The 24,779-nt window shown below is 41.5% G+C and overlaps 1 protein-coding gene across 5 annotated transcripts in view; it reads left to right on the forward strand.

The window, feature by feature from the left end:
• The window catches only part of epha8 (eph receptor A8), a 265,597-nt gene that overhangs the window by 81,374 nt on the left and 159,444 nt on the right, over positions 1-24,779 (forward strand). For all 5 annotated transcript variants that reach the window (XM_041981741.1, XM_041981742.1, XM_041981743.1 and 2 more), the window contains exon 2: positions 3,138-3,202. In XM_041981741.1, coding sequence (XP_041837675.1) covers positions 3,138-3,202 — 65 coding nt within the window. The remainder of the gene's footprint in view (positions 1-3,137; positions 3,203-24,779) is intronic.

Raw genomic sequence — 24,779 nt, forward strand, 5'->3', positions numbered from 1 at the left:
CACACTATCCGCTTCACACACACACACACACACACAGAAGACATCAGCTGTCATATCACTCTTATTGAGAATAGAAGAACAGTCAAAGGGAGGGATATGTCAAAAGTCAGTTTTTAAAGTCTTTTTCTTTGTCATTTAATGTTGCAACAAGGTTTTTTTTCACAGCTGTACTGCGCTAAGCCCCTTTTACGCAGATTTCCCGGGTTAACAGAGCTTAAACCTTTCACTACTGGCTCTGTTTAATTTAGGATCAGATTTTTGATCGATCTTTGCACCTTGCTTTTCCTATGATCCTAGTCATAAGCTACTCAAGCTCCTTATCTGACTCCCTACAATACCAGCCTATAGCTCGCAATATTGTAAGCCCTGTATTTAACTCTTTACTAAATTTGAAACTCGAAACGGATCGATCGGTGCATTTTCATCACTTTCACTTTTACTTCACTTTCACTACTATTTTTGTTGCCAATTACTTCTTTCGCCGCTATACTGACTCTCCTCTCAAAATTCCAAGGGGCCTGCGTCCAGTCTACCCCCTGGGTTCTGATAGAGCCCTGAAATATTACACACCCACGGAAACTGACTCCCCTTCGGACCAGCCTATAAGCTCGCAATCCTGTGAGTCCTGTGTAATTCTCTCCTTATACTGACCTTCCTCCCAGCTACTTCTGGTAAGGCCCTCATAAACTACCCAATATCGCCTTATACTGACCTTCCTCCCAGCTACTTCTGGTAAGGCCCTCATAAACTACTTTATTTGTGCGCACAAATTTATCTGTCAGCAGAGTCACAGCAGCTGTATAACTAAGTTCAACTTGTAGCCAGGATGGCCCTCCGCTTCGGCTCACTTCACCCAGAAGGATTTAAAATGGGGCTTACCTCCTTAAGCGGTGAGTCAAAGCGGTCCACACGTCCGGCCCCAGCGGTTAACTGGCTGGCTCGCCAAATGTCGTAGATAAATTCTTTATCAAAAGGGCTTGCTGATATTAAGAGTCTGCAGACAGAGGTCTTTAATGATCTTCCTTTATTCGGCCGAACAGGGGGACACCCCTTCAGGATAAAAGACCACGTACATTCATTTCTCCGTGCTTATATAGCCTGCGTGTTACTATTTCTGTATACACACACACAGCCTTTTAGGGCTGACTGGTAATTAGTTGACATCACTTTGATATCATGTTATAATGTCATACTATTAATATTGTGCTGACCAGGGCCACTGCACCTGTTGTTTTTCAACTCTGATGTATTAATACTTCCACAAATTGATTCTGACACAGTAACATGTTTCATTAGTAATGTCACAAACCTCCGTTTTCTGTAGTCACCAGGGGCCTCGTTTCTCAAACTACAGGCAGAGTCTGCAGCACAAAAACGAAATGCTACGCACTCCAACTTTCAGATTTATCAAAGCGTGTGCACGCATGTCTTCCACCTGTTTCTGTTTATAAACCAGAATCAACTCTAAAGTGGATGCACGTGAGGGACGCCTTGCCCCGCCCACATGGTGGCTATAAATGGTCAGGTGGACGCCTGTAATACATATTCATCACATCATTTCCATGATGGCTCAGGAGGGAAAAAGAGAAAAGAAGTGGAATTTTCGGGGTGTGAGACAGCGATCCTGATGGACCACGTTGGAAAAGGTAAAAATGTTTAACTGGTGGACACGGCGTGGACGTTACAGGTGTCAGGAAGACAGAATAGTGGCAGCAGGTGGAGATGCTGCCATCACAGAGTCAGAAGGAAGACACGCCAGAGGCATTGGAACGTATGGATGGAAATCTCAGACGGTAAAACATCCGTCTGTCAAGCAGGAGACCGAAGTTCGATTCCCACAGGGGTGAACAGTAACACCTTCCAGTCGGGGCCTTCAGCAAGACGCTGCAGCCCACAGTAGATCGTTCTGGAGAAAAGCTGCTAGATGACAGTAATGATGCCGGTAATGTGGTCTTTGGTTTTAATGTATAAAATAAACATATACAGATACATCTGAGACTGCTAGCAGTTTATTTATTCATTCATTCATTCTCTGTACCGCTTGGTCCATTACAGGTTGCGAGTAAGCTGGAGCCTATCCCAGCATTAACAGGTGAGAGAAAGGGTACACCCTGGACAGGCCACCAGTCCATCGCAGGGCCAACACATGGAGGACAAACAACCATTCACACTCACTCCTAAAGAGAATTTAGAGTCATCAATTAACCTAACATCATGTCTTTGGATGGTGGGAGGAAGCCGGAGAACCCGGAGAGAACCCACGCATACATGGGGAGAACATGCAAACTCCACACAGACAGGCCACCGCCCTCAAGGAACTTCCCCCCAGCCGAGGCTCGAACCAGCAACCTTCTTGCTGTGAGGCTGCGGTGCTAACCACCACACCACCATGCAGCCCAGTTTATTTAGTGTTAAATAATATTTCTTTCTAGTTGCTGGGTTTTCCAGCTGGGTGGGCGGTGCTGCAGCTGTGGGTGGAGAGGGTGAGGCCAGAGACTCCACCCACCACCGCAGCAGCCGTGTCCTCAGAGGAAGTCCTGCAGGTGCAGAGGGAACCATCGCCGCTATTAACTAGGTTTACAAGGAGCTGCGGGAAACGGAGACGGTCTTGATGGAAATTGAAACAACAATTATAAAAGCATTGTGTAAGAATAAATGACTAAAAAAGGAAATCTTGTGTGTTTTTATAAGTGTTGCATCACTTCTAGACCTCCAGTCTGTCCCACTCTGCTGGATCTCAGAATAAATGACCAAAGCTTCCTTTTCTTTTACTGACTGGTAAATGTTGGCAGCAGACTCTCCACCTCATCTTCTCCTTGGTTTATTCTGGACCCTTGGTGTTGTTTCCCGTTTTCCCAGATTTTGTGCGTTTACCTGGGTCAGAGTTGCTGTGGAGGTAGAAACATTCTCCCACCATGTTTGGTTTTTATAAATCCCAAAAGTTGACTATATTTGGCGTACGGCGGTTTTTGTACCTACACCAGTTTGATAAATGAGGCCCCAGAACTGTACATACAGCCCTGGTAGTTGTGTAGATATATTTAATTTATTTGGGCTAATTTTAGACCAAAAAGGCCTCGTCAAGATGAGGTAAATGTTTATGACTCACCTCCGTGTTTTGTTTTGTTTCTCTGCAGTGAATCTTCTCGACACAACGACCATCACAGGAGACTGGGGGTGGCTGACGTACCCGTCACATGGGGTAAGGACAGAAAAATGACCACTGAACTCATTCAATGTTTAAACTGAAGACATTTAACAGATCAGTGCCGTCTTTAGTTGGTGTTCACATTAACAACACCTACTGGGATGTTTTTGTCCCGTTGGAGGGCATGTTATTTCATTTATTTATTTATTTATTTCATTATTTTATTTCCAGGTGGGAAGGGGCTGGTGCTTATTAAAAGGGATGTAGTTGTAATGCTGACTCAGCAGGTTAATGAAACTTACCGCTCTCAGATCCAGCATCATATTCCACGTCACTAGCAGGGACCCTCTATATCGGCAGCACATCTCAGTTGGGGATGTGCTAGCCTTCCCCTCTCCTTCCCCTAAGGTGGGACGGATGGGGGAAAGAAGATGAAAGCAGGAGAGCAAGGTGACAGGGAGGGCACGGCGTCGCCACATTAGCATATTGTAATGTCACTTGATGACGCCTGGGTTGATGAATTAGGACTCTAGCTGTGATCTTTCAAGCAGCGAGATGCCAGCGTGGCCCCCACTTCCCTGGCTGTCGGAGGAGTGGTGGAAACGTTTACCTCACCTCCGGCCCACACAACAGATGGCACCGCGCTTGAACAGCGGCCAGGAGGAACAGATGGATTGTCTTTCAAGTCCTGAGAGAAGAGCTGGAAGAATCGTGTTAGAGTTCTGAGTGAAATGACTCTGTGTCTTTGTGAAATGGAAGCGAAAGATGAATCTCCTCCATGCTGAGAGGACCTGTCTCATAACATCGAGATTATATAAATTCATCCTGCAGTGTTTCATTTAATTGGTTTAATATAGCAGAAATGATCTCTCCTAACTTGATGGCTTTTTTTAGTCGTCTCTGAGATTCTGCACATAAAAAGCTTGACTGACTGGATTAAAAATGGAGCTGAGCTTTGCAGCATTATATATGGTTACGTAAGGTGTGTGTTTAGTGTTGAATGGGGAGGATGTGAGGGAAGTGAAACAGGCTCTGTGATGTTTAATACCGGTGGCAAAGTAAATTTTCAGAGGAGAAAATGACTGCCATGTTTAAAGGAGTGTGTTTGAAGTGGGGTTGTGTTCTAAGCTGTCAGTGTCTTACCTGCAGCCGTCAGAGCTCAGTTTGGAGAAGCAGGGAGGATTCCTGACAAGTTTTCTAACCTACAAAAGATCACAGTAGTTTGGGTGTGTTGACGCGGCCATTTGCTAAGGGTTGAAATACCGATAGGAACACATAACGGAGGAAAGAACTCAGTCACAGTCTGACTGGCAAATGCTCCTGTGGGAGCAAGCCGGAGTAATTTATTAGCTTGACACACCTGTGTGACTCCGCCCACTCCAAAAACACGTAATCAATACAAGAACAACTGAGTCAGTACTCAAGAGGGTGAATTCTGTTTTATGGTTTTCAGCTGAAGGACGAGCAGTTTGCAACACACCAGAGGACAGACGGAGTCATTTAAAAGGTTTGAATGAGCTAAAAATAACTTTAAACCAAAATTATTCATTCAGCTTTAAAACTGGAGTTGGGACCGATCCGATCCAATATCGGTATCGGCCTTCCATATGGGTGTGTTTCATGGATCCGATATACACCTCAGCAGTCCACAGAGGGACCTGTGTTTAACAGTTTTAAGCATAATGCAAGTTTAACACTAGAAGCACCAAGGAGGTCATTTTTACTGGGAGATACCTGAGCCAGAACCAGAACCGGGAGACCCTGTGTTTTATAACGCTGGACATGGTCACCCTGAATTCATGGGTCCTGTACCGGAGCGCTACAGATACAAATGTTCCCCAGTTTTTATCCTGGAGCTCTGCAAGCTGCTGTATGACACGTTGATTGTGTGTTGATTGTAAGTAATGAAGGAAATAAGAGTGTGAAGCCGGTTTCTAGTCTGAATGCATGTCTAGTAGATATAATTCATATGTTCTCATTGTAATGTTAGCGATTGTTATAATCAGTTATTTAGGTTTTGTCAGAGTTATCCTTGTGTGTGCATGTGTGTTCATGCATTTGTGAGCATGTGTATGTGACAGAGAGCAACATTTCTGTTTGGTTCTGTTCTTCTAAACTAACTAAAGTATTAAAATCTGTCATCTTTTTTGAGATTTTTTGCCATTTGACTGTACTGTTAGTTTCTAAAGTCTCTGTTACTTTTATATGGCGCAGATTCAAAGTTAAATGGGAATGAACCAGTTCACTGCATCGCTCATGCTTTTATATGTTTTATATCTTCATTATAGTTCTATTTCCATATTTATGTGTGCTGCAGCTGACAGACTCAAATTCTGTTTTGCTGCATAATAACAATAAAGAGCTTGAAAAATGTTTATTGTGTTTCCATACTGTATTGTAGTATCAGGTATGGCTGGGTGATTATTTGATTTTTAATCTCAATTACAGTCTGGCTTTTCAACTATCATAAAAATGAAATGATACAAATTTTTTGCTCCTTTTAAGTTTGCTCTTGTGCTGTTTTCAGTTGCAAATCAAGCGCCGCTGGACACGCAGTGTTCGGCTGCAGACTCCTCCCACAGCCCCGACCGCTTTGGTTTTATTCAACGCAAGTTGCAAACACCTCTGAAGTTAGACTGAAGAGTCAGGACTAAATAATCCACCAGCTCTCAAAGACACAAAGAGACAAATATTATGAACAAACATAACTTCTTTTTCACCACAGACCAGTGCTCAAGTTAACACAGTGAACACCTGGAATTAAGAAACTCCTCAACACTTTGGATAAACGACATCACTGCCATCTGGTCTCCATGTTAGTGGAGAGTCTCTTCGGCCCCGGATGATGAGTGTGGTGAGGGTGGTGTGAAGGACATGGCTACAGTCCGATGTTTCGCCACCGCTACGGACCTGTGGTCAAGCTGCACCATAGAGCCGTATATGACACGGATTTCAACGTGAAAACAAAATCTCTCCAGACTCATTTTTCCAGATCACACCGGGTACAACATAGCAGCTGGTCTGAGATAAACTATAGCTACTGGGACCTGGTGGAAAGATGTTAAGTAATCGAGATCTCAATTTCAATCAAAATAATTGTTATTATCGTTTTTCCCATAATCGAGCTGCCCTAGTATTACATATATTTTGTTGGTCACAATTAATGGCCATAACTGTAGTCTTAGACCTGTTAATAGAAAAGGCAGTGTAAGCACCATTTTTTGTAATGGTTTCAATTTTGTTAATGATGTTTGAAATAATTTGAGTCCACAGAAATAACAGTTATTTGACCAAAATTAGATTTTGGAGTTATCTGGTGTGCAGCATCAGATGCTTTCAAGATAAGAAAAGGTTCAAAAGATATACCACAGACAAGCCGTGGAATCCTTTCATTTGTAAGTAATATGTATGACCCTTTAGGTTTTTTTTTTGTCACCTGTCATTCTTCCAGAAAAGATTATCCTGCAAGAACTGTGTGGCAAAAAACAATAGATCTTTCAGCAGCCCAGTTTCCACATGTGTACTCAGCTTGTTATAATTCTAGGCAAAGAGGAGCAGCAACTCTTATTAATAGAAGGTTAAACTCTTACATTGATAACAATGAATGATAACAAATAACAAATCCAGAAGGCAGATTGATAATAGTTACATTGTCCCTCTTCACCTCACTCTATGGTCACTCAGATAACACATAGAAGGTGATTTTAACATTATATTGGACAAACAGAACCACAGGAAGTCTTTGAGTCTGGAAATCCTCAGAAACTGTAAAACATGAAGGATTTTGGTCTCTGTGATGCTTGGCGCTCTCACCATCCCACAAGAGAATACACCTTCTTCTCTTCAGTCCACCATTCCTATTCTAGATTAGATTATTTCTTAACTAGCAGCTCGCTGATGAATGACATGTCAGAAATCAGAATCCATCCTATTATATATATATTTATAATTATAGCTGTCTGTCACACACATACAGTATGGTAACCATTTTGGGGATAGTTTTGGTGTCCATCCTTTGATGACGGGACATCCTATAGTAGTACACCAGGAAGCAGGAGACGGGACATCCTATAGTAGTACACCAGGAAGCAGGAGACGGGACATCCTGTAGTAGTACACCAGGAAGCAGGAGACAGGACATCCTATAGTAGTACACCAGGATGCAGTGAAACACAGGCCAGGAACACAGCCTGTCTCAGGTGAATAAGTCTGTTTATGAAAGCCACGTTCATTCTATTTAGTAGGCCTACACTAAAATATATAAATATTAAATATAAAAGATAATTCCTAGATGTGATTCAATGATCCACGATCATTTCACTTATTGTAATAAACACTGCTTGTCTGGCTGTACAATGTGCTTGAATACAGGTGAAAGTGAAGGAACATCCTGGAAAGCATCAGGCACTTATTTCAAAATGTTTTTATTATTTTGAATAGAAACACAAACAAACAGAAATGCATTATCTTATGGCATACAGGGCACATCACAAACATCCACTAACCTCCAACACAAAATTACATAATGCCCATTTCCACCACAAGGTGGGATCGAAGCCTAATACAAATGCAGAGATTGCACCCCAAAACACAAAACAAGAAGAGAAAAGAGAAAAAGGAAAGGGTGAAAAGAGAAGGGCAGAGATGAGAGCATTAGAACCAGTCTAAAGAGTTAGCATTAAAAGCTTTGTCATAATAATCCAAGAAAGGTTGCCATGTATTCTGAAACTTTTCTGCAGAGTTTCGGACTGTACTTCTAATCTTCTCAAGCTGGAGGTAGGACATAGTTTCACACACTCACCGCGAGTGTTTAGGGGGTGAGGCAGACTTCCAATTTGTAAGAATTAGTTGGCGGGCTAACAATGCAGAGAATGCTATTAATTGGGATTGGCCTCTCGAGACCCTGACCACCCCAAATATTGCAATGGTAGGGTCTGGATTTATATTCTTTTTACAAATGTAAGTCAATGTGTGAAAGACCTCTGACCAGAATGTACCTAAACTTGGGCATGACCAAAACATGTGAGCTAAGGAAGCAGGGGCTTGATGACAGCGAATACAATTAGGATTCACATTAGGATATATTTTTGCCAGTTTGGTCCTAGAGAGGTGCAGACGATTAAATACTTTAAATTGTATTAATCTATGCCTAACACAGATAGATGATGTGTATATTTTATGTATAGCCCTTTGCCAGATGTCATCTGTCAATCCAACGTTTAGCTCCTCCTCCCACTGGACCTTAAGAGGCAGAAGAGACAGGCACTTCATGGAGTGAATGAGAGTGTATAGCTGAGAGACACCACCCGAGAGGTGAGGCTTGAGCGCAAGACAACCATCAAGAGGACCAACATTTGGTTTTAAGGGAAACGAACGAAAGTGGGCACGAACAAAATCTAATAAAGCTACCTAAAGAAGTGAGAGCATGGTAACCCAATTTTACTAACAAAATAGTCAAAAGGAGCAAACGTACCATCCACAAAAAGATCCCCCACACTGTTGATCCCTTTTCTAGTCCAGGCAAGAAAAGCTGTATCGATAAGAGATGGTTTAAAAGAAAGTTTGAGGCCAGAGGCATAGACACCAAAGCTTGTACATGACTGAAATGTTTACAGAATTGGGTCCATATGCACAGGCTCCCTCTCACAATAGGGTTATCAGTGTATGAACCAACTTCCACTGGCAGTGGAGCACATAACATTGAAGCCAAGGAAACGGATGGACATAAATGCTGTTCCATTAAATACCAACTTGGGCCTTTCCCATCCCTAGAAGCCCTGTACCATGTTACTAGTTTAAAAATATTTGCAGCCCAATAATAATATAAAAAATTTGGTAGCGCTAGCCCAGCATGTACCTTGCCTCTCTCAAGAACCGTCTTAAGCACCCGAGGAATAGTTTTGTTCCAGATAAATGTGCTAATATACGGAAGTGTGGAGTTGTCACCCAAATAAAAAAAAATCGAACCTTATCACGTTATAACGTGATATGTTTATTGTAAAAACGTAAAACGTATCACGTTATAAAGTGATACTTTATTGTAATAACGTGAAACGTATCACGTTTTAACGTGATACTTTATTGTAAAAACGTGAAACGTATCACGTTATAACGTGATACTTTACTGTAATAACGTGAAACCTATCACGTTAAAACGTGATACTTTATTGTAAAAACGTGAAACGTATCGCAAGAAGATCGAATTCAGTTTGTAGTGCAATTCTTTTTTTACGGAGGTCCACTGTAGGGGCAGAAGAGTGTTGCTGGTCAACCTCATGGATTAATCTGATTAACTCATCAAAACGCCTAGATCTGTTTCTATTGAGACGAGCAGTGTATTCTATTATTTGACCCCTAATATATACTTTAAGTGTTTCCCAAAGTGTTACAATATTGATGTCTGGCAGCTGGTTAGTCTCAAGAAAGAAATCAATCTGTGTTGAAATGAAGTCTACAAACGTGTCATCAGACAGCAAAGAAGGATTGAATCGCCAATTACATTGAGTTGACATTCTATGCTGGAGCCAGAGCTCTACAGTGACTGGAGAGTGGTCAGAAATGACAAAACCTTCGTAAGAGCAAGACTTGGCAGAGCAGTGACTGATCCAACAAAAAGAAATCTATTCTTGAATACGTCTGATGGACAGCAGAGAAAAAGGAGAATTCTTTCGAAGTAGGGTTCTTAAACCCCCAAGGATCCACTACTCCACTGGATTGACAAAAGGCATTTATCGTATTCGCAGATTTAGAGGGAGCGGCAGAAGATACTTTGGAATGATCTAGAGAAGAACAGCTTAAGAACAGTATTAAAATCTCCCCCCAAAATCAGATGATGTCTACCTAGCTCTGGTATACAACCAACCAGTTAAGTCCGAGTTGTCCCAATTAGGTGCATACACACTAACTAGGACGACCGGCAAATTATAGAGCTTGCCCTGGACAATCACAAAACGTCCCCCTTTATCACTAATAACCCTGGTTTGTGTGAACTGTACATTTTTGCCAATCAAAATGGCTGCACCCCAAAATTTAGAATTTAGGTCGGAGTGGTACACCTGTGATACACATCCTCTCTTTAATTTGGGGATGTCTTTTGTGCGAAGGTGTGTTTTATGACCTCTGCTTTCAATTTGTTCAAATGGGAAAACACCTTACTTCGTTTTACAGGATGATTAAGTCCCCTCACGTTCCAGCTTACAAATTTGGTTGCTGGTCTACTCACTCCATCCGTGGAACCCATGACTGATAGTCCAACTTGACATTGCTGTAGCATCTCATCTCTAACCCTGAGAGAAAGAATGAAGAGAAAAGAGAAAGAAATAGAAGCACCAAGACAAAGAAAACAAACAATAGAGAGTGTAAAAAGAACTTTGAAATCAGCCAACAGCAACATTGCCCCCCGCTGGTCTCTCCCCAAATGAGAGAAATTACATCTCCGGGACCTCGCTTCCAGAACTTCAGCCTTTGCTGCCAAACCCACCACGTCTTTCTTCAGTTCAGATACCTGTTGCTCCAGGTTAGCAATAGCATCCGAGTGAGTGTTAGCTGCTGTTTCCAAGCTAGCGGTGCGCTCCTCTAACACATTAGCTTTGATGTTATCCTGATCGATAGCACCTTTCAGCTCGTCTCTCAAACCACTTATTTGTCTGCGTATTTCGTCGTTCTGCATCTCAGCTTTCTCGTCCATTTTCACTAGCAGTTCTACTCTTAATGAGTTTATTGCTTGCAGTATAGCTGAATGTCCAGAGCCCGTACTTTCTGTTGGTTCGCTAGCTTTAGCAGCCTTCCTCAGGTCCGGCATGTTAAGTGGCCAAAAACGAGTGACAAAACGAAAAACAAAAATTCTCACTTTTCAACTGTGCACACAGTCTCTCTATGACTTCAAACAGCGTAAAAAGGCCTTGTTGACAAAATTCAAGGTTCATGTGGGAGAGCTCAGTAAAACACGTCTACATCTCTCCGAGGCCCAACCGGAAGTCCAGCATCAGGCATTTAACACAGATGACAGAGTCCAGGGGCACACACCTGATGCAAGTAACTTCCTTAAATACTATCTATTAAACCACAATTAAAAACCTCAGTGACTTGTTTTCTCATCAAACCAAGTTGACACTCTTCATTACTTGTTCTCAAAAACTGCTGGTCTGATAGGCTCTACAGCTGGTCTATAGTAGATGTAGTATAGTAATGCTTAGTATAAGCACAGTCTAAAATAGCTTAATCACAGTGAAGTTATAATGTACATTATTGCAGTATTTACTAATGTTGTAATTTATTAATATTGATGAACCTTAGAAATCAATACAAGCAAATGAGAGAATTTCATGGACACAAATCAAATGGCACATTTTTACATTTGTTATTGCATTTTTTTCTTTGACATTGTGTACACTAACATACATTTTGCATGTATGTATTTGCCTTCAGGTGGAGGAGCAACAATCACATTGTGCTCTGCTAGTACTCTGCCGCCTGCAGATTTCACCATAGATCTGCTGACTGGCCAGCCCTCAGTAGTGGCCTAAACTTGTAGCGAGCTCCTGAAAAGCAACAAGTGGAGTCCCAAACATTTAAGGCACATGACCACATGGAAGGAACTGGAGACAAGACTAACAAAGGGTCAAACAATTGATAACATAGAAATGGAACTTCTTCAAGCTGAAAGGAGGAGGTGGCATGATGTTCCAACTAGGTTGGTGGCCATAATTCAGTCGTTGGCTGAACGAAATGGGAGCACAGAAAGACTGTACCAGCCAAATAATGGGAACTTTTTTTTTTTTTTTTTTTTAAATTTATTTTTTTATTGGAAACAGTGACAGACAGGCATAACAGTCATTACAAATTTGTAAAATATTTCTGCCAGCATTCCCCCCCCAAAAAAGAGAGTAAATGTTTTAGTCTTGAAAAAAAAAAAAAAAAAAAAAAGAACCCACCCAATAGAACCACTCCCAGATATACAAAATGGTTTAAAGAATTAAGCAAAAACAAGAATAAAGTTCTAAAGGGCATCTATGGATGAAGGCTGGTGAACCAGTTGGGCCGTTGTCATGGCAACCTGTGTATGGATACTGTCCAGCATTTGTCCAAGACAGATTAGTTAACCAAAATTACTACTTTAACCAAATCCATAGTTGGTCAATATGTGATATGTTGAAAGGAGTTTGCAAACTGATAACTAGGAAATGTTGAGATTCCAGAATGTGAGGGGGTCTCAGGCAGGGTTTTAAATTTGCTTAAATATTTAAAAATTGGGCCCCAGACAGTGAAAAATTTATCTTTAGATCCTCTGAGTGAGTATTTTATTTTCTCTAACTGTATGTGCTGCATCAGATCTGAAATCCACATGGATGCTTTTGGAGCATTTTTTGATTTCCATTGCATCAAAATTCTTCTCCTTGCAATTAATGTTACAAAAGCAAATATGTCTCTGTGGCTTTTCTTAATTGGGGGATGGTTTTGGCCTATAATACCAAAAATGGCCGCCACCGCATCACAATGGAAGTTAACGTTGAGTGCCTCTGAAAATATTCTGAAGACAATAGACCAATAATTCACCAAGGCAGGGCACGACCAGAACATGTGGGTTAAATTGGCTGGACTTTTTTGACATCGGTCACAATTCGGATCTAAGTTGGGATATATCCTTGCGAGCCTTGCTTTTGAGAAATGGACTCTATGCAAAACTTTAAACTGTATTATATTCAGTTTAGCACAAGACGTGCTGTCGTTGACTCTTTGTAAGGCGGCATTCCACATATCCTCATCTATTTCATATCCGAGCTCCTCCTCCCAACCTGTTTTTATTTTCACAAGACTAGTATTATCAAGAGCTGATATATGGCTCTTTAACTTGGACACAAGTCTTTTCGAGTTGACCGCCAGTTCTAGCACCTCGTCTAGCATCGACATTGGAGGCATGTTTGGAAAGTTTGGGTTGTGCTGATGAAGGAAATGACGAACTTGAAGGTACCGAAAAAAGCTGGACTGAGGAAGAGCAAATTTACGTGAAAGGTCAGTGAAGCTTGCAAATACACCATGAAAGTACATATCCTTAAACCTAATAATCCCTTGGTTTTGCCAGAGAGTAAATGCAGGGTCCACCTGAGCTGGGGGAAAGAGGTGATTATTACGTATAGGGCTAATGTTAAGTAATTGTTTAAATCCATAAGCCTGCCTGAATTGAAACCATATTTTTAAAGTGTTTACAACAACTGGATTATGCGTAACATACTGTGAGAAAGAACAAGGCAGGTTAGAACCTACCAAGGCCGCAAGTGTTGTTGATTTACATGAAGACGCCTCAAGGCGAATCCAATTAGAACCTGGTGCCTGCAGCCAAAACATAGTTCTTTGAATATTAACAGCCCAATAATAGTGGCGTAAGTTTGGGAGTCCCAAGCCTCCCTGATGTTTAGGTCTCTGTAATAGCTCTAAGCGCAGTCTGGGGCTCCTACCACTCCAGATGAATGAGGTAAAGGTTCTTTCTACTAATTTGAAGAAGGATTTGGGGATATAGAGGGGGATACACTGAAACAAATAAAGAAATTTCGGAAGTATAGTCATTGTAATACAGTTTACTTTGCCTGCAAGGGACAAGTTGAGTGTTCTCCAGTTCCTAAGATCTATTTTAGTCTTATTAAGTAGGGGAAGGAAGTTTGCATGATATAGACTTTCCATATTTCTTGTGATACTAATACCTAAGTATTTGAAACCATTTCTAGACATCTGGAATGGCAGGGCATTGTCAGGTAACTGAAGAGCTAAGTCATTAACAGGGTAGCACTGACTTTTACCTAAATTTAGTTTATATCCAGAAATAGTCCCGAATGTTTGTAGAACATCTAAAATATGGGGTATACATAAAATGGGGTCAGAAACGTACAATAACAGGTCATCTGCATATAACGATACTTTAAGCTCTTCTCCTCCCCTATTAATTCCTTTAAGTAGGGCTGATGATTTGAGAATGATGGATAAAGGTTCTATAGCCAATATAAATAAAAGAGGACTGATTGGGCAACCCTGACGGGTTCCTCTGGACAGTTGGAAATACTGAGACCGTTTCCCATTTGTAATCACTGAGGCCATGGGGGAAGTGTACAAGAGCCTGATCCATGAGGTAAAATTTGGACCAAAACCAAACGTTTTTAGGCACTTAAATAAATATCCCCACTCAATCCTATCAAAGGCTTTTTCTGCGTCCAGCGAGATGACCACTTCAGGCACCACGCCGGACGCAGGGGAGTGAATAGCATTCAGAAGACAACGTATATTGGCAAATGGCTGACGTCCAGATACAAATCCAGTCTGATCAGTTGAAATCACATCATGCATCGCTGGGTCCAGACGGCAGGCTAGAATTTTGGCTAAAATCTTTACATCACAATTTAGCAAGGAGATAGGGCGGTATGAGCCACATTCAGTATTATCTTTACCAGGTTTCAGTAGAAGGAAGATCGCAGCCTCAGTCAGCGTTCTTGGAAGTGAACTTCGGGAAAAAAGAGTCATTGAACATGTCCAGTAGAATTTTGGACAGCTGGTTGGAAAATCTTTTAAAGAACTCCATGGGGTAGCCATCAGGGCCAGGTGCCTTACCACTCTGCATTGCTGATATGGCATCGACAACCTCCTTCAGTTGCAGTGGACGTTCAGTCTCAGTCCTGTGATTGTCAGTGATAGATGGAGCAACAAAACCACTAAAAAGATGTTCCAGGTCGCTATTATCATTTTTTGTTTCTGATTTATAAAGGTTTGAGTAAAATGATGAGAATGTTTCATTTATTTCATCTGGGTCAATTGTTAGATTGCCATTCAATGACCTAATTTGGGGAATCTGTTGACCGGCTGTGTGACGCTTAAGTTGGTGTGCGAGGAGACGGCCTGCCCTATCTCCATGCTCATAAAGATGACCTCGCGAATTCAGCAGTAAACGTTCTGTCTTAGCAGTAGATAACAAATTATATTTAGTCTGAAGGTCCAGCTTTTTTTTATAAAGTTCAGGAGAGGGAGCATTTGCATATAAGGTATCTATTTCACTTATTGATTTAATAAGCTGATCTTGTTCAAGTTTCTGCAATTTATTAAGTCTAGCAGTGTATGAGATAATTTCCCCTCTGATCACGACTTTCAGTGTTTCCCAAAGCAGTGATGGGGAAACATCTTTTTTATTAAATTCTACACATTCACTAATTTTTTTGGAAAGGAAGTCACAAAAGTCCTTATCAGCTAGTAATGTTTTGTCCAATTTCCAGGGGGGGTGTATTTTGTTGTTTAAGGAAGGCACAAGATCTAGAAGTACAGGAGAATGATCTGATTCTATTATAGTTGAATACTCAACATTTGATACCAAGTGAAGGAGAGATCTATCAATAAAAAAATAATCTATTCTACTATATGAATGGTGTACTGGGGAGAAAAAAGAAAAGGACTGGCCTTGTGGATATAGAGTACGCCACGGATCGATACCCCCTATTTGTTCCATAAATGCCGACAGCGATCGAGCCATTCTTGATGTTTTGGTAGAATTAGGATTTGACCGATCCCGTATCGGATCAATTACACAGTTTAAATCACCTCCAAAGATTAGTTTATGGGAGTTTAAGTCCGGTATTAACGATGTTATTTTCTTCATGAATGAATCATCATCCCAGTTAGGGGCGTATACATTAACCAAAACCACTGGGTCATTGTAGAGAAGCCCAGAGACCATAATGAAGCGACCGTCAGGGTCTGAAACAATGGCGTTAGCACTGAATTGGACTTTTTTATGTACCAATATGGCAGAACCGCGCGTCTTAGAATTTAAATTTGAATGAAAAACCTGACCAACCCAAGCTCTTCTCAGTCTGATCTGATCTTTAACTTGCAAATGGGTTTCTTGAAGGAATGCAATTTCACATTTCAAGGATTTGAGGTGATTAAAAATTCGTGCTCTCTTTACAGGACCGTTTAGCCCCCTCACATTCCAGCTAATAAATCTCACGTTGGCTTTTCTTTCACCCGTTCTTTGGTCCATACTTTGTGGAAAAATGTAGTGATAGGAGTAACATAGGACCTGGTATGTTTGCCGTTATGACAGTGGCCTTTTTGTAAAGTCGTTTTGTAAAGTGCAGAAATCCACGGGAGTACCCACCCAAAACCTTGTTCTAAAACCCAAGCACAAACTGTGCTAAAAACAAAATGCCTATACTTGAACCTCGAACTGTAACAAGCTGCAGGCTTAACACCGTTCACAAGAACTTCTAGCGAAACTTCTTCCATACTGATCTAACCAAGAGGGCTCCCAGAAATGTGCTGAATGACCCTCTATACAAAAGGGATATGTAATCATAAAACACTAAAGAAACTATACAGCATTGAATAGGTAAAATGTCCAAGTGGTCAAGAATACTTAGGGAGACAGGGAGGAAAAATAAAACATACAACCACAACATCAAAAGAGAAGGTAAATAACAAATTAAATAAATAATAGGTAAGTAATAAAAGAGGAAACTGTTGTAACATTATACAGATGAAATCTGAATCCAAATTAACATAACCTACTCCCTGTAGCCATAATGTAAACAGTGAGGCCATATGCTCAACAGGAGTCCACCCATGTATATCAGTCAAAACTCCCCATTATGAATGGATTATGCAGTTCAGGATAACATACAGTCATACCTCCGTCATTCACTGAACTTCTGATCGTAGAACTTTTTAGCTTCTTCGGGCGAGTCAAGTGTAAAGACATCTCCTCCATAGGACACACGCAGCCGGGCTGGGTACAGCTGTTGAAACCGGACATTTTTCTGGTACAGCGCTCGTTTGACGTCGTTAAATGCAGCCCGTTTTTTGGCGAGCGCCGTGCTCAGATCTTGATAAATCCTCACCGAAGCTCCTTTGTACATAAGCTCGTGGCTCCTGGCCCAGCGCAGAACAGCCTCTTTCTGCTGGAATTTCGAAAAGCAGACCAGGAACGCGCGAGGGGTTTTCCTCTGGTTAGATTTTGTATTCGGGGTTCTGTGAGCCCTCTCAAGCTCAGGCGGCGCGGTGAACACGTCGGGACCCATCATCTGCATCAGAGCGTCTCCTATGAACTTCAGCGGATCCCTACCCTCCTCGCTTCCCTCTGGAATATTCAGTATGCGGAGATTGGCTCGGCGTGAACGGTTCTCCAGGTCATCAAGGCGATCTAGCAGAAGCTTATTCTGATTTTTGAGCTCAGTTATTGTAGACTCCGCCACCGTCAAGCGTTCGAAGTTATCCCCGGCTGTGGACTCCACAGAGGTAAGGCGCCTTTGGAACGAATTCACCGTGGTTTGCAAGGTGTCCAGTGAGGCTTGTAATGGCTTAATGGATTCTTGGATTAAGGAGGAGACGTCCTCCTTTAATGAAGCTCTCTGTTTTGTCAATTCCGCAGTCAATTGATCCAAAGTTATGGACGCTGTTAAGGTGCTTTGTCCCGATAGAGATTCTGGAGGATTGTTGCTAGCTGCGAACGATGCTAGCTTGCTGCAAGCTGACGTGGCGGCGCGAGTAGCTGGGGTTTGCATGCCGTGGGCCTGTTTAGCACTCTTGGAGTTGCTCATACTTGTTGGAGAAAACTGAAAAAAAAAAAAAACAAAACTTGGCTTTCGCAAAAGAGACGATTACGTTGAGTTCCTATGGGTTGGATGGGGTCAAATTTGAGTTTGAGTCGAAGAAAAACGGGAGCCCTCTCACATGCGTCCTCGCTCTACATTGCCGCCGGAAGTTCTCAATGGGAACTTTTTAAAGGAAGTTGAACTCATGATATATATATATATATATATATATATATATATATATATATATATATATATATATATATATATATATATATATATATATATAGAGAGAGAGAGAGAGAGAGAGAGAGAGAAGATTTCAACCTTCCCTTTGAAGACTGCAGAGGACAGACTTGACAATAGTGCCAATATGAATGGAAAGACAAAAGGTGTCCAAGCCAGACTTTTGGAAAAAAATCCCAGAACTTTATTTGTCTCTTGTGGAGCACATACTCTAAACCTTGTTGTTGCTAATGCAGCAAAAAGTTCCACTGATGCCCATAGCTATTTTGGCTACTTACAGAGAATTTCTGCATTATTCTCTGCCTCCACACAAAGGTGGGCTATCCTAAACCACCATGTTGCAACAACCATAAAATCCTGGTCAGATACCAGATGTGAAAGTCGGATTATTAGTGTTCAGGCTGTGAGATTCCGGATAGCGGAGGTGAGGGATGCCCTTCTTGAGGTCAGGGAGAAAGCCGCTGATTCAATGGTACAAACTGAGGCACAGTCTTTGGCTGAAGAAGTTGGGCCGTACCGCTTCTCCATTTGTAGCGTTGTGTGGTATGATATGCTGGTCAAAATCCATAATAGGCAAAGCAAAGCATTGCAGTCGGTGTCAATGCAGCTGGGCGTGGCTCTGAATCTCCAGAGGACAACTGAACCCCCTCTGGTGAGCTACAGAAGCAATGGGTTTGGTTCTGCGCAGGTATCTGCAAAAGATCTCTGTGAATAGATGAATGTGGATGCTGTCCTAAAACAGAAGAGGTTGAGAAAAACCAAAAGACAGTTTTTTTTATGAATCTCCTGATGAGCCAGAGGGAGATGCACTGAAGAAATTTGAAATTTCCTTTTTCAATGCCATTGTTGATGCATCGGCTACACCACTGCAAGAACGCTTCAAGCAATTGGGTGATGTTAAGGACAAGTTTGGAGTCTTAGTGAACTTCTCTAATTTGCCTGAGGAAGAACTTGCAAAGGAGTGTGACAACCTCCGCAACACTCTGTCATACAAGGACACCAAAGATGTTGATGGGAAGGAATTTGCACTTGAAATCAAGAATTTCCCAATGTTGCCAAAAACTGGCATGACAACAATGGAAATCCTGAGTTACCTGAAGGAGAAGAAACTTGAAGAAATTTTCCCAAATATGTGGGTGGCCTTAAGAATTGCTGTCACACTACCTGTGACAGTAGCTTCCGCTTGTCAAAGTTAAAACTACTGAAAACCTACTTAAGGTCAACGATGAGTCACTGACTGTGGGCTTGCACTGATGAGCATCAAACAAGATGTCTCAGGTCAAATATCATTTGATAATACTATCAATGAATTTGCTACTAGGAAGACCATACGCGGGGCATAAAACCAAAATGTTGCCTGGGGCAGACAAAGAGCCCTGGTTCACACCATGTGCTTTTGTGGGGGTGAGCACTGGACTCCGCAATATTCTGTCAGATGTAAGGATAAGTCAAGCTTGGATAAAGTGTTTTAATAAAATCATATTTGAAATGTTCAGAAAGCGATGCACGAGTCACCTGGCGTGCATGACTAAGGAAAAGGTTAGGAGGAGAAATGGATGGAGAGGGTTATCCTCAGGGAATACGTGTCAAGTATGTGCTGAATTTAAGCTGTTTTCAGACAAAGAGAAGGGAGCTGGGAACCTCTAACTACACCTTCATGTGGTGTTTGAGATGCTATTTATTTAGATTAGAATCTGTACCGGTTGTGTAAGTAACTGCATGTGAAATGTAATGACAACAATTTTTAAAAAAATTGTAATTAAATGTACACATAAAAGAAGACAGGACATAAGAAGTTTTACAGAAGCGCACATAACTTTTCTTAATGAGAGAATTAATCCCTGTTTCCACCAACGGGACAGGTCGGTATGCATTATTTTGTTTTTCCACCATCAGAACCTGGGAAAGATGCCAGAATATCCAATCCGAGCCATCCCACCCTTCTGTTGGGGTCCCAAGCTTACCGATCCGACCCAAAAGGGTTGAGCTTGACATGCTGCAATCCTCTGATTGGTGGAAAGGATCATCTTTTGCGTGTGACTCAGCAAGAACAAAGCAGGAATAGCTCAATGTTTAAATATACTGAGGATAAGTTGTTTAGAGCTACATGACAAGAAGAAACTAGACAACCTGGGCCGTGCTTTTTTCAGAGTTCATTCCCGCAATCTGACATCAGTTTCAGACACCAGTTGGCGACCTCTGAAAGTTGTTTCCAACCGCCCAACACACCCTTAACACTCGCATATAGTCTGTATTCAAGAGCTTGTGCAATTTCTACAGTTGTTATGCTTGTCTTCTTTCTTCTTCTGTTTTCCCCTTCCTGGTCCTCTTCTTCTCTGGTTTATTTCTTTTGCTGGTCGCATATCAGCTTTTCTACTCAGCACTGCCCCTCAATTTCCGGTGGTATTGCTCTGTCTTCTGAGTCAAGTGACGGATAGCTACGTGTAACCGACACAGAGACGGACGAAACTGTCTTTCCATCTGCGTATCCGTCTTCTGCATTGAGCATAAATGTACCTTAATCCAGCATCGTCTTCAGCCCGTCTCTTCTCTGAGATTTCTCCAGCCAGGAAAGGTTTTCTTGTCTTTTGCTTTCTATCTTTATCTTTCTTCTCTTCTTGTATTCTTGAGTTTCTTTCTTGAATCACCACAGTGATGTTAAAATCAGCCAGTGTCTTGATATCCAGCTGCTAGCATGTGACGTGGTGCCGTAAAACAAAATGCAGCCATCATGTGATGCTCAGGGATGAAAAGAAAAGATGTGAAATGGAGTTTTTCAGCCTCGGGATACTGCAGGGTGGCTCCAGGAAAGTACATAATAAATTTAATTTCCAGTGGTTATAATTCTGATCAGCAGTGTACTGCTATTCCAGTCATGATGTGTGTTTACATGCATCCCATGTTTGAATGGAATAAATCACTTTGACATGCAGAGTTGTACCACTGTTTGACTTTCCAGAAACAGCATTAGAAGACGAAATAGTGATCTCTGATGTAAACAATGCTGTGTGTGTGTTTCAGTCCCCCCACCCCACCCCACACACACATAATAATTCCTAATTCTTTTAAAAATCTCAAGGAATGTATTTATTTGTATCAGATACCAACCAGTTCTTTTGCTCCCACCCCTTTTTATTGCTACATAAACTTAGTTGAGTGAAGCGAACAGTACTATTCAAGCTGTACGGCTGACGAACCAGGCATGCTCAGTAAGGATCATTTCTACCTGACATTCAGAACATGTGTTTTCATACACGCTGATCAGAACAACAATCAGCATAACCCACCCCTCTCCATCAGAAAGAAATTTTAATCTGACTAAGTGTGATTGAATCACAAACTTCCAACTGGTATGTTTACATGAAGCATTTTAATTCAGAACATGCTTTTAAACTGAATACTTGTGTCCATGTAAACATGGATTGTCTGTTTTTTGTTTTGTTTTTTCCCCTCGGCGCTGGTCAGCTGGCTGTTGGTTGCAACAGCTCTTACGTGTTTCCTTTCTTTTCTAGTGTTTTAACTAGTGCTGGGCAACGATTAAAATGTTTAATCATGATTAATCGCATGACATGCTGCAATTAATCACGGTTAAATGCATTGTTACGTGCAAAATGTCTATTTCCTTTAAAAGAAGGCCTACTGCTATATAAAGAAAATGCAGTAAATTTTGGTTTACAAACACTAAATCAGGGGTCTCCAACCTGCAACTCTGGACCTTCCACAATGCCTCTAAATACGTGGCTAAAATATTTTTTTAAATCATTCTTGTCATTAGGTTGGAAACCAGGGACTTTTTCCACAAATATCTACATCCCTTAGAAAAAAGCCTGTTTATCCTCTTTTTAATAAAAGTTTTATGTTTTTCTTTATTTTAAAACCTAAAAATGGAAATAAAAGTGTGGTTCTTCAAAAATAACAAATATCCTATGGTGGCTTTTCATTAAAATATATGTTAAGTTTCCTTTTTGAAAAGTCTGGTAACATTTGCGTCTCTAAAGGAGTTTTATTTAGGTGGCTGAGGGAAAAATGGATCTTTGGATTGGAAAGGCTGCAGACCCCTGCACTAAACACATAAACAGGTTTAGCAGCAATTTTCAGATAAAATATTTCTTCATATATATTTATAAAATCAAGTATTTATGACAAAGAAGGATGAAATGTTCAGGATTTACTAACTAAAAGGTAAAAAGTCAGCAGGATGAATTTAAAGCTGTGAAGCTGCTTCCTTCTAAAACACAGAAGGAACAATATGTGATTAATATCAGCATCAGGTGAACAGACAGAAAGCAGGATGAGAATCTCACAGCTTCTAGATGGTGAGGAGAGAGAAATATTCACAATATGCACAATAACTTCCATCCATGCAGCTTCACTGCTTCATTATCCAGATTTCTGGATATAAATTCTCTAAACTTTCATTCTTAGCTTGACTGTTTAGCTTCACCTCTGTACCTGCAGCCTCCTCTACCGGGAGTTATGGGTTAACATCTCGTTTCTGGGTGTAGCTTCAGGTCTGTAGATGTAACTATAAACATGTGTGGTATCCACAGAAAGTCCAGAATCTCAGCTACCAGCTCAGTAAAACCATTTCTATCACCAACAAACACAGTTAAGACAACAATAATTAAAAGACCAGGTACACAAAGTCTGAAAAACATGTAAACACAGATGATGTTTCCCCATGAACACGAACAAACGACTCCTCTACTGAAAGCTCACATCTCACAGATTCCACAGCTGGAAGTTTCATCTTAATATGACCAAGATTCACCGAACCAGAGGCAGAAGAAGACCCGATTTATGCTGCATGTTTGTAAAAGTCAGAAAACATGTCTTGCAAAAATTAAAAAGCGCATTTATTAAAAAAATAATAATAAATAAAAGTTTCCCATCCAAAAATCACTGTTCTGTCCATCTGCATTTTGACAAAGAGAAACGCGATTAAATAAATTAACGGCGTTAATTAAGCGTTGCGTTAATGTGCGATTAACGCTTTAACGTGCCCAGCACTAGTTTTAACTTATTCATAGCTCATTGTTTTTGTAAATACTTTGCATACATTAAATCTGTTCTTTTTCTTTGAATTTTCTGCATTTCTTTCAAGTAAAACATCCAATTTAACAATGTGCGTGGGGTCCCCATCATGCATTGTTTCCAGTAGAGCTCGCGGGACACTAATAATAATAATAATAATAAATTTTATTTCTTGGCGCCTTTCAAACACCCAAGGTCACCGTACACAAAAGGAAAAATAAATAAAAAGTCAATAAAAATATAAATTACATAAGAGTTAAAAGCAGATAACGGACATTGATATAAAAATTACACAAAACAGTCAGTTACATGTGTTGTAAGGAGTAGGCCAGTGTAAACAGGTGGGTTTTGAGTGCAGATGTGAATGATGAAAGAGAAGTGATCCGGTTCTGAATCTCGGATGGGAGTGAGTTCCAGAGCCGGGGAGCGACTGAAGGCTCTGCTCCCCATGGTAGAGAGACGGGCAGAGGGAACAGTAAGGTGAACGGAGGAGGATGACCTGAGAGCACGGGAGGGAGGGAGGGAGGGAGGGAGGGGGGGAGTGGCAATATGGAGGAGATCAGACAAATAAGGAGGGGCCAGATTGTGAATACCTTTGAAAGTGAGGACCAGTAACTTATAGTTGATTCTGTATTTTATTGGGAGCCAGTGGAGTTGTTGAAGGACAGGGGAAATATGTTTAAGGGAAGAGGTGCGAGTCAGGATACGAGCAGCAGAGTTTCTGGAGAAGCTGCAGTTCCTGAAGTGATTTATTGGGAAGACCGAAAAGGAGTGAATTACAGTAGTCGATGCGGGATGTGACTATGGATAAGGATTGCGGCAGCATGCGGAGTGAGTGACGGTTTGATATTACGAAAGTGGAAGTAAGCAGACCGAGTAATGCTGCTGATGTGGGCTTGAAAAGATAGGGTGCTATTGAGAATGACGCCGAGACTCTTGACCTGAGGGGAGGGGGAAAAAGTAGAACTGTCAATGTTGATGGAGAAACTGAGACTTGGTTAGAGTGGAGGGCGTACTGACAAGTAGAACCTCAGTTTTACTGCTGTTGAGTTTGAGAGAACTGGTGGAGAACCTGCTTTGATTTCCGGAGACAGTCAGAGAGAGAGGAAGGTGGAAGAGAGGAGTACGGTTTTGGAGGAGATGTAGAGCTGGGTGTCGTCTGCATAGGAATGGAAGTGGATATTAGTTTACGGAAAATATAGCCAAGGGGAGAAGACTAAGTGATGAACAGAAGGGGGCCCAGGACTGACTCCCTGGGCGTACACCGTGCCAAGACGGGGAAGGACTCTGAAGTGGTGGACCTTGAGTTGAATAAACTGTGTGCGGTTGGATGAGAAACACCAAGGGTTGCAGTCTGTTAGGAGGATGCTGTGTGAGATGGTGTTGAATGCTGCGCTGAGATCAAAGAGGATGAGACTGTGAGAAGACCGGAGTCAGCTGCCATCAGCAGGTCGTTGTTGATTTTAATTAACAGAGCAGATTCTGTGCTGTGGAAAAGGACGGAAGCCAGACTGAATTGTTTGTAAAGGTATTATTAGTGAGGTGTTTGTGGAGTTGAGAGGCGACAACCTTTTCCAGAATTTTGGAGAGGAAGGGAAGATTAGAAGTGGGCGAAGGTTATTGAAGTCAGACGGATCAGCACCAGGTTTTTTGATGATCGGAGTGACAGCAGCAGTCTTGAAGGCTAGTGGAACTTATCCTGTGTTGAGGGAGGAATGAAATGACGGCAGTGATGTGAGGAACCAGTGAAGGGAGACAAGCTTTGACTAGGACTGTAGGTAGAGGGT

Source organism: Melanotaenia boesemani, chromosome 3 (genome assembly GCF_017639745.1).
Source record: "Melanotaenia boesemani isolate fMelBoe1 chromosome 3, fMelBoe1.pri, whole genome shotgun sequence".
NCBI lineage: Eukaryota > Metazoa > Chordata > Actinopteri > Atheriniformes > Melanotaeniidae > Melanotaenia > Melanotaenia boesemani.